This window comes from Geospiza fortis, unplaced genomic scaffold, assembly GCF_000277835.1.
Source record: "Geospiza fortis unplaced genomic scaffold, GeoFor_1.0 scaffold213, whole genome shotgun sequence".
NCBI lineage: Eukaryota > Metazoa > Chordata > Aves > Passeriformes > Thraupidae > Geospiza > Geospiza fortis.
In genome coordinates this window covers 2,385,190-2,395,664 of record NW_005054399.1, presented here as the reverse complement: position 1 = coordinate 2,395,664, position 10,475 = coordinate 2,385,190, and the positions used below count along the sequence as shown (strand labels likewise).

The 10,475-nt window shown below is 55.2% G+C and overlaps 1 protein-coding gene across 1 annotated transcript in view; it reads left to right on the top strand.

The window, feature by feature from the left end:
• SCNN1G (sodium channel epithelial 1 gamma subunit) overlaps positions 1-5,121 on the top strand; it is a gene marked incomplete at its 5' end in the record, with an annotated part of 10,719 nt that extends 5,598 nt beyond the window's left edge. Inside the window, 7 exons of the mRNA XM_005426035.3 lie at positions 278-376; positions 1,566-1,683; positions 2,170-2,248; positions 2,327-2,384; positions 2,726-2,787; positions 2,983-3,058; positions 3,457-5,121. Coding sequence (XP_005426092.2) covers positions 278-376; positions 1,566-1,683; positions 2,170-2,248; positions 2,327-2,384; positions 2,726-2,787; positions 2,983-3,058; positions 3,457-3,843 — 879 coding nt within the window. The remainder of the gene's footprint in view (positions 1-277; positions 377-1,565; positions 1,684-2,169; positions 2,249-2,326; positions 2,385-2,725; positions 2,788-2,982; positions 3,059-3,456) is intronic.
• Between the last annotated feature and the right edge of the window lie 5,354 nt (positions 5,122-10,475).

The following is a 10,475-nucleotide window of genomic DNA, read 5'->3' as shown; positions in this document are numbered from 1 at the left end:
CTACCATGATTACAACACCTTCCATTCCTGCAGAAGGTTTCCAGGAAGACCGCGGAGGATCCCAGCAGAGCAGCTTTTTTGGGAAACGGATATTAGAGACAAAAAAAAACCTTGTTTTGATAAGGGATCAACAAATCACTTTAGGTAGCAAAAGGTAAACATTCTACTCAAAGCTGCCTTATCACTTACAGTTTCAGAGTTGGGATAAAGTGTCACTGAACCCTTTGGTTTGTCTGTGAACTCCAAAACCACAAGTTTTTTCTTTTCTGTTTCCCAGACTCAGTCTCGCAAGTTGAGCAAACCCTACAGTGACTGCACAGAGACAGGAGCTGACATACCTGTGGAAAATCTCTATAACAAGAGCTACTCACTCCAGGTAAAGCCATTACATTTAGGTTTATCAGTTGCTTGAAAACCACCTGCATGAAAACTTTATAACAGTCTGTGGTTGAGGACCTGAGACTGGGAACAGTCTGAGCACAGGGTTGTTGCTTTTACCACTGATGTAAAATGCAACAGCACTTCTTAAAATCCAACTTTTATTCCTAAGTGGTTGCTGTTTGAAGTTCCCTCAGGCACCCTGTTAGATAAAGAGAGAACATGAGCTCATTAGGCAATTTTCAAGCAATGTGAGACTGGAAAATATTGGCCAAGTAAAGGTTGCAGCTTAGTAACCCTTGAAGCCAGAAATTGTGACCTTTAGGACTCCAAGAATAACAGAAACCATCTAATCAGTATCCAGATAGCAGGATGTTTGTTTACAGAGTAAGTTTCCACTAATTTTGCATGGTTTCTGTAATTGGGTCCTCTTGGAGAGTGTCAGTTGTTCTGCCACTCTCCACTTGAAGAAATGTACTTACATTAGCTCCTGCCTGCTACAAAGCCCAGGTCTAGGCTGAATTTCTGTTTTATGGGGAATATGAAATCTGCTCTGGTGTAGTGCCAGGTAGGATCACCCAGACATTATCTCAGGTTTTTAATAACAGTACTTCACCGAAACTCAGTGCTCAGGAGGGCTGGGACTGGGACCGAAAGGCTTGACTGGGATTTAAAGGAGAAGTTCTGTTCCTGCATGTCCCAGTGTTTTAGCACAAGCCACAGCTCTGCTACCCTGTTAATCCTCCCAGCTTCACCTCTCTTAGTAGGCACCAGCAGGGTTTGGTGGAAGCTGTGAACGTTTGCTGCTGTGAGTCACTTCCCACACCTAGTTAGTGATTCATGGGCCACGTGCCATGGCAGGCCTAAAACCCTCTCCTTGACTCTGTAAAGAGCAACTGCAACACTGAACCTTTTGGTGGCTATAGGGGAAGTGGGGGCATTCATAGAACCCCCATATATGTAATCCTCCACGAAGATTACGTTCCTTTTTTTTTTTTTTTTTTTGCACTAGAACCTCAACCCTCCACCGTACACCGTGTTTGTATTCACTCACAGCAGAGCCTGAAGGCCCAGGGAAACAGGGTTCCCATCCCACTGCTGTTGTCATAAGCAGGGTGTTTTTAGGTGCACAGGAGCCTGGAGCTTGGTGCTGCCTCTTAGCCCCCAGGTGTGTTGTTTCTTCCCAGATCTGCCTGCACTCCTGCTTCCAGAAGGCCATGGTGGAGTCGTGTGGCTGTGCCCAGTACGCGCAGCCCTTACCCGCTGGGGCCGAATACTGCAACTACAAAAAGAACCCAAACTGGAGTTAGTATGGAAACACTCTGGCACTGCACATGCCTCAGCTGCCAGTCCTGTCCCCTGCACCCCCAGTGTCCCTGTCACACAGCCCCTGTCCCCTGCACCCCAGTGTCCCTGTCACAGCTGCTGCACACCCAGCGTGCTGGGATGAGCCAAATCTGCCTTAACCCACTTAAGCCCCCACACCCAGAGCCAGAAGTGCCTCCCTTGCTCACACTGACTGGTTTGTGAAACTTGCCCTGATGGCTTGTCACCTGTGCCCACCACAGCACAGTCGAGTGGAGGGCTTGACCAGGTGTGGCAGTTTTCATGCCTATATCAAGTGACAGCCACTTCTCAAGAGTCTTTTGCAATATTTATAGGGTAAATCTTTTTATCCTCACCATGTAGGCAATGGCCACAAAGGCCACCTATGCCCTAGATGTCCCACTCCAGCCCAGGTAGCAGGTTTTCTTTCTGGCTTCTCACACACATCCTGCTCCTCCCCTGCAGTGTACTGCTACTACAGACTGCATGAAAAGTTTGTGAAGGAGCAGCTGGGCTGCCAGCAGATCTGCAAAGATGCCTGCAGGTAAGTCCTTGCCACAGCCAGAGGTAAAGTGTGTGTGGGAGTTGGAGCTCACGAGTGACACCCTGCCTCTCTCTGCAGCTTCAAGGAGTGGGCGCTCACCACCAGCATTGCTCAGTGGCCATCCGTCGTGTCAGAGGTCAGTCCCCACTTGCACTCCACCAGAACAGCAGCCTGGCACAAGGCATTGAGTAACCCCAGAGGCTCAGCACAAAAGCAGGAGGCCCTGGGGTAGTCAGTAGCATTCAGTGATACTACTTCCAGAGACCAGTCTGTAATTTCCAGCTCAGGGCTTCCCCTCCAGGAGTTCATCATTAAACTGAAATTTGTCTTGGGAAATCCCCTTGGGCTCAGCTGGCCTGTCACACACTCAGTTCTGGTACCCATACTAGCCCAAGGAGATGTGGAGCATGAGTCTCTTCCCAAGGGTCTCTGCACAAGAACCTGCAGCTAGAGCAGCATTTTCTGTCTGTTCTCCAGGACTGGATGCTCCGAGTTCTCTCTTGGGACAAAGGGCAAAAACTCAACAAGAAGCTGAACAAGTAAGTCCCCCTGTGTGTTCCTGCCTTGCACCTCCAGCTCTGATACGATCTCAGCAGCCCTAATGATGGCAATTGGGGAAAAAGCTCCCTTGGAGCAGCCCAGCCCTACTGGTCCAACTGGTTATTTGCATAGTTTTTCAGTATGTTTCATGTTATTGTTTTACTAAACCCTCTGCCTGCCTCCTTCTTCCCCAGGACAGACCTTGCCAACCTCATGGTGTTTTACAAGGACCTGAACGAGAGATACATTTCGGAGAATCCTGCCAACACGGTGAGTGAGCATGCTGGTCCCTACTCCCAGGAGACGCAGCGCTTCCTCCCACACAGGCTGGAAGCTTTCACCTGCCCAGGGGAGCAACCCCACACGGGCAGGGGCAGGAAGCTGATCACAGATATGCACCTCTGGGCTGGTCCTGCCCTTTCCAGCCCTTATCTCGAGCCACGTCTCTGCCTGTCCAGCCCCAGGCCCTGTGCAGGGGCTGCGCAGCAAGCTCAGCTCCAAGCTCCTTCTGAAGCTGAGCCAGAGAGAGCAACAGCAGAGATGGGCCCACTGCATTGGGAGTGCTGAGCAAGCCCTGGGTGCGCCAGCTCCATCTCCCTGCCTGCTGTAATGGCTCCATGGCCACGTGCCCATTGCAGACCCTAACCTTGTGCTCTCTGCTCCTGCAGCTCGTCATTCTTCTGTCCAACTTCGGGGGCCAGCTGGGGCTGTGGATGAGCTGCTCCGTGGTGTGTGTCATCGAGATCGTGGAGGTGTTCTTCATTGACTCTCTGTCCATCGTGCTGCGCCACCAGTGGCAGAGGGCCAAGAAGTGGTGGAGTGGCCGCCAGCAGGGCAGGGCAGCCCGGGCCACGGCCAGTGATGTGGAGAGGCAGGGCCACGAGAACCACGCGTGCGTCGACGAGGACCTGCCCACCTTCACCACCGCCCTGCGCCTGCCGCTGCCCCAGGACAGCCCCCTGCCCAGGACTCCCCCGCCCAACTACAGCACTTTGCGCCTGGAGACGGCCTTCACAGAGCAGCTGCCCGACACGCTGGAGCTCAGCCAGCACTGACACCTGCCACACACACCCACCCGCCCCCAGGTGGGTGCTGGACTCACGTGTCCGGGGCCGAGGCACCGATCCGGACAAGCACTGAAGGGCTGCCAGGTCAGACCCTTACTCAGGGATTGAACTGGCACTCAAAGCTGCCCCGAGCAAAGCTCAGACACAAACGCTGAGGGCTCAGAGACATTGGGAGCTTCAAGCAACATCAGTTCTCGAGTTGATGATGGCAGGAGATGGCTGGAGCAGGATGTGGTACTAAGCTGGGATGTCTCACCAGGCAAAGGCACGCATTAGCCACCAGCTGCACACGCCCCATTGCATGTGGGCAGGAATTGCTCCACAGCAGCAGATTGATGCCACATTGAGCATTAACACTAATTGCTCTCTGCTGTGTGGCTGGACTTGTGGGAAAAACCCCAGGCTGTCAGGAATCCAGGATGGCATTTGTAGGAAGGACATGACAGGGGCTTGGGTAAAGCACAAGAGAGCATGAGAGGAAAGCTCTCACTTGAATTTTCATTAGAAACCTCATTCCAATGGTGGCCTGAGGAGCTCTTTCTTGTGAGATGAAAAGCCAGGACAACCAGAAATGGGCTTGTAGAGCAAGTTACTACACAGCTGGGGTAGGAAAGCCCGAGTCATCCCCAAAGAATCATCTGAAAGGGCATGAAATCCAATTTGGAGCACAGTAATGAAGTGCATCCTCTGCAAGCTTGTTCCATTCCACATCACTCAGGCAGCCCTTAAACATAACTTCCAAGGAGCTCATTAAATTACTTCCCAGAAGCCTCACAGGGAGTTAGCTAGCTGCTCTTTTCGTGCTCAACCCCAGGCAAGGACTTCCTCCTGCGGCCAGTTCCCCACCTGCCTGCCCTGGAGCTGGCAATGCCTGGAGAAGTTTTGCCCCACGTGTACCTCATCCACCTTGCCCCCACACACTCCCATCCACAGAGCAGTGTCAGTACCCACGTTTTACCTCCTGTGCTGCTCCCCCCAGGGCCGGGGGCTGCTGCCTGTGCAGCACAGCCACGAGTGCTCCTGGGGGAGCTGGGGCCTCCCTCCTGCCACAGCCCACTCTGCTGCCTTCAGCTCCCAGTGGAGATGATGAGCAGAGCCCACCCCACACTGGCTGGTGGGGTCTGTAGGGCCAGAGCCATGCAGAGCGTGTCAGGGGTGTCTGAGTGGAAGAGTCTCTCCTTTCCTTTCTCTATGACCTTATTTTATACAGGACAGTGAGAATCCAGAAAGGTTCTTTAATGTGCAATAAAACCTATTTTAACTGAATTATTTAAATATATGATAAACTGAAAAAATAAAGATATATTTTTGAGTAACTGCTTTGCTCTTTTTTGTTTTTAAATCACCACGGTAGGAGTTAGTTCCCTGCAGGCATCCTGAGAGCTGAGAGGACTTGTCTCTGCCTGCCCAGGGGCTGTAGGTTCTCAGATACCCCAGGCCTCTCAGCAGAGCTGCAGCAGGGCCGTTCTGTGGGACCCAGCTCAGAGCAGGCAGGAGGAGCATGGAGTGCAAGCAGAAACAGTGAAAAGGCCTTTCACAAAGCAATGTTAACCAGCAAGAAACCAAAACCACTGGAACTTCAGGTGTCGCCAGACAGCTCTGCACCTGAGCAGTCCCTTGGAGGCCTAAGAAGTGGGAAGCAGATGTGCTTCAGACCCTGGTGCAGCCCTGGGCGAGCCATAGCTCATCCTCATCACCTCTAACAGCACCAAATACCAGCTCATCATGGCGATCTTGCCCCATGGGCAGTGGTGGCAGAACAGAGCTGGAGCAGAGTAGGGCAGCCCCACCTCCCCTTGGTGTTAGAGGCATGAGCTGTCCCCCCTACAGCAGGGACAGGAGTAACAGCAAAGTGCAGAGCTAAGGAACACCTCACCACGAACCCCTTCCATGCCAGCTTGGTGGTGCTGGCACAGGAGCTGGTTTGGCCTCGTTACCCCTGACTGAGGACCTGCCTTCCAGTGCAGAGGGGTCAGCTGCCCCCAGCTGCCATGGAGCACAGCCTACAGGGAACATTGGGGGGCTCACCTCCCGGGGAAAGCAAGCAGACATCACAAAGTGGGCCATAGCACAGTTCTTCCACTCCACATCTGTACCTGTGTGTGCAGCAGCACCTGAGACCACAGCTCTCCATGGGGTTTGCTCACATCTGCTGCAGGCAGTGCTAAGGACAGCCTGCCCAAGCTCAGCTTGATGCTGGTACTGGGCTGCTTCTTCCCCTCAGGCTGCTCCAGCACCTCTGCCCAGCCCCAGCAGCCCTCAGAGCTGGGTTATATCAGGAGTGCTGATCATGCAATCAGCCCCCTGACAGGAGGGAGCCCCCCAGCCCAGCTCCAGGGCTGGGGAAGGCACTGGCAGCTGGTACAGATTGGGGTGGGTCAGGGGTTTGTGCTTCTCAAGCCTCCCCAGAGCAAAACAAAACCTTGCAAAATAAACAGTCGTGCCAACCCTGCACAAAAGCAGGTGTAGGACTGGTCAGACTTTATAGCAAGAACTGCAGTTCCAATAAGGGGAATATCCTTTGATGGAGAGCAAGGCTGCTAACCTGTAGTGGTCCAGCAGCAGAAATGTCAGGGCTCTCCCACTGAAAACCCAGGATATGTGTCCTGACAGGTGCTTTTTTGGGAGAGCACTTGCTTTAAATTCTTTGGAAAAGCACAGGTGTTCCGCAGGTGCTGTTTGCAGTTACTCTTGGGCAGGTGCAACACCTTTTCTCTGTATGAATAATCCTCAGAAGGCAGAGAGCCATGGAGCTACAGAAATGGCTTACCTCATCATGAGTTAAACACTGAACTGTGCTGAACTCCTGAGTCACCTCAAACACAGAAAGCCACCGGGGACGGTCTGAGAATGAGGACTGGCACACGCTGAACACCATAAACCCAAAGTTCCTGAGAAACTCAGCTCAGAGTTTATGGGAACAACAGGCTGTAAAACCCAGGGCTCAGCACCATCCCCTGCTGCACTGTGCTGGCTCTGGGCTCAGGTGGGAAGCCCAGTCTCCTGCCATGGGGACAGTGCTCCCAGGAGACCCATGGCAGGCACTGGGAGCCCAGCCAGCCCTGCTCGGGGCTCCAGAGCAGGCACTCCTCACTCACAACAGCCCCTGCTTGCCTCCCGTCCCTGGGGTACAGCTGCAGGCACAGTGGGCAGCTCTGGGCAGGGATGGTAATGTCCCCAGCCCCACAGCCCCACAGCTGCAGCTCTGTGGCACCGCAGGGCTGCGGGGAGCAGCTGCACTACCCGAAACCACAGCCAAGGTGCCGGCAGCATGGCAGGCACTGCCTTGGCCAGGGATGGGCTGGGGAGAGGTGTTGAAACAAACCTGGGGCAGCAGGTGCCGGTGACTCATGGGAAAGGCTGCTGGCACCCCGGGACCGGCCCGGAGGAGAGGAGGCACAGCAGGAGAACCTCGCTCTGCTCCTCCACAGCCACTGCCAGCAGGGAGAAACCAGAGGTGATGGAGGGGCTGTGGGGGGAAAGTGGCTGAGGAGGAGGAAAATCCAGCTGCACAGAGATTTTCTGGATGGCAGGAACCTGCCCGTGTGGGGCTGTCAGCCTGGAGGGGTGACCCCAGCCTCCCTCAGAGTGGAAGGAAGGGGCAGCTGCCCAAAGCTGCTTCCAGCAGATGTAGCCAGGCAGCACCTACAGGGTTAAAATCTGCCCAGGTCCCTTCCAGAGAGGTGACATCTGGGTGATATCCAGTGGTCCACAAACAGGTTTGGGAGTTAAATGCCTCATTAATGTAAATGGGGCTGGGCTGGGGAAAGGCATCTCCAGCACATGCCTATGGAAATGGAAAATCCATCCAGGCTCTGAGCCTCTTGTGCTCAAGCCCAGCCCTGGGGAGGCCAAACAAGGCTGGACAGTGTGGATGGCTCAATTTTACCCCTTTGCCTCCAGGGCAGGGTGAGCCAGCCCTGGAGCAGTTCCCCATACCGGACAGATGGCCTGACATCCCCACCAGCCTGTTCTCAGCACTTTGGAAGCGTTTTCCAGCAGCTGGAGCATCCCCAGCCAAGGCCAGGCCGTGGCAGGGCAGTGGTGGTGGCACCACAGCAGTTCCAGATGAGTCAGTCTGAGCCAGGCTGCAGCAGGGACATGCCACCACACGGCCCACACTAATCCCCATGGCAGTGTGACCCAGGCTGCAGCAGGGACATGCCACCACACGGCCCACACTAATCCCCATGGCGGCATCTCCCCGGAGCAGGACAGGCTGGGACATGAGGAGCCCTCACCAGCTGCCCACACCCCCTGGCACACACTGGGCACGGCTCACCTTGGAAGCAGACTGAGAGGGCAGTGCCCCAGGCAGGAGGGGGAGCAGGAACCCCGGGCCAGCTTGGGCACTGCCATCCCAGCCGCCGGACTGGGCCTGCTGTGCCACTCCGGCCTGGGCAGCGCGGGCACGGCCTGCACCCGTCCCACATGGCTGGGCCCCCCTCTCCGGAGCAGGGTGCACTCAGGGCACCCGGCCCTGGGGAAGTGGCTGGGCAGGGATTTGGGGTGTAGCCGGCGTGCAGCAAGGGGCAGTGGAGAGCCATGCCTGCTCCCTGGCCTGGTTGTAACACAGCCGGGGGTGTAAACAGGGAAACACACCTGGCCCCAGGGCCGTGGACAGAGTGTTCCTGCCTCTGTCCTCTGGAATCTTCAGCCAAGCCTCAGCACTTTCCTGTAACACTCTTGCACTGCCTTGTCCTCCCAGTCGTACACATCTACCTCAGTTTGCCTGGGTGGGAGCTGGGTGGGAGCTGTACCCTGTCAGGACCTGAGCCTCCCTCACAGCTGGGTATGTGCCTGCCAGCCCTGCCAGCCCTCCAGGACCGCGGTGGCACTGTGACTCCAGCAGCCTTGCCTTTGGCAGTGTTCCCAAAGCTGTGAGATGCAAACTACAGGAGGGGACACTGGGGAGAGTGACAAACACCCAACCCAACCCGCAAAGCCCTGAGCGACTGAGCCAGCCAGGCCACATCCAGCACCAGGTCTGGGATGTGGGATGCAGGGCCACATCTCTCTCTTCCACTCACGTGCTTTGTCCAAATGTGTTTCTAGAGATTAAAACCATGTGTTCCCTGTATTTATTCACCTGCAGCAGAGCACAGCGCCGTCCTGGCGGGATGTGATCACCCAGAACACAGCAGAGGTGGCAGCCGGCTCCAGCCGGGGTGAATCACCCTGTTGTCACAACCAGTGCCGTCCCTCTGCGTTTTAAGACCTTCTCACCCAAGTTTACATAATGAATCCTGAACAGTACAAGCTGTTCCCCTGGGTACACAGGGGTAATCACTCCTGGGTTTGCTATAAATCAGCTCTGGTCTTGTTATAAAATGTCATCAGTCACAAAATAGTTCACATTTGCCCCAGGACATGGGAGGGGACCATAAAGCACCAGCCCAGGGCACCTTTACATTGCTGCATCCTGCTGGAGCCACTTTGGCACTCCCGGCCTGTACCAGGGCAGCCTGGGGGCATCCAGAGGACCTGAGCTGCCACATCCCAGGATGCTGGAGTCACAGCAGGAGGGATATTTTTTCCAGTAAACTTGTACAGCGGAAAAGGCAGATGAGTGCAATTAATGCTCTGTCACAATTAGTTGCGGAGCTGGTCAGGGGAAACCCCACCAGTGACAAATGATCACAGCGTTGTGCTGAACCTGCCCAGTGTCATCCGCAGGGGAACCAGGACTCAGTGCCCAGGTCACCGTGCTGAGGCTGAGCAAGCTGGGCCCCAGAGGGCTTTGCCCCTTCCCTCTGCCCCTGTGGCCCCAGCTGGGCTGGCAGGGCCACACGTGGTGCTGCCACAGCCCAGTGTCCATCCCTGGCACCGAGCAGCCCGAGCTGTGCCCCCAGCCACCGGCCACCGAGCTGTGCCACGGGCCACCCAGCTGTGCCAGGCCAGCAGGAGCCCGGGGCCCCTTCCCTCCCTCTGCTGCGCCTTGTAAAACAAAACCAGTCTGGGTTTTACTGCCTGATCTTTGTAACGCAAACACAGGCCAGTTAACAGGTTTGACACAGGGCTCCGGCACAGGGTGGTTGTGAGATGCTCACTGTCACTTCATGGGCTTTTACTGGTCACAACGAAATGACTCTGTTTCATTTAGTGACAGCGTGTCTCTGGAAGTGCACACCGTAGATAAACCTGGCAATTACCGTGCTGGGTGAGCCTGGGCTGGATGCACCGCTCCCTCGGCAGGGACAGGGACAGGGACAGGGACAGGGACAGGGACAGGGACAGGGACAGGGACAGGGACAGGAGCAGCCTCCCTGTGTGGGGACACAATGCCTGCACCAGCACTGGGTGGGTGACAGTAACAGGGACTGATGGGGACTGATAGGAACAAGCACATCTGCTCTTCTTCATCTGTACATCCAGACCTAACAGCATCCAGCAAAATTCCAGCTGCCTTTGTATCAGCCACAGCCACCATCAAAACGTTTTCCTTCCATCAGAGACATTTAGGAGCAGTTGATGCTTTTCAAAGGGGGTGGATCGGGCAGATGGAGTCACTTTCAGGGCTGGTTTTCCCCGTGGATCTGGTGTCCCAGCTGTATTTAGCTGCTGTCAGCAGTGCATCATGCCAGCACCACACACCACTGGGGAAACAATGCCTGGGATGC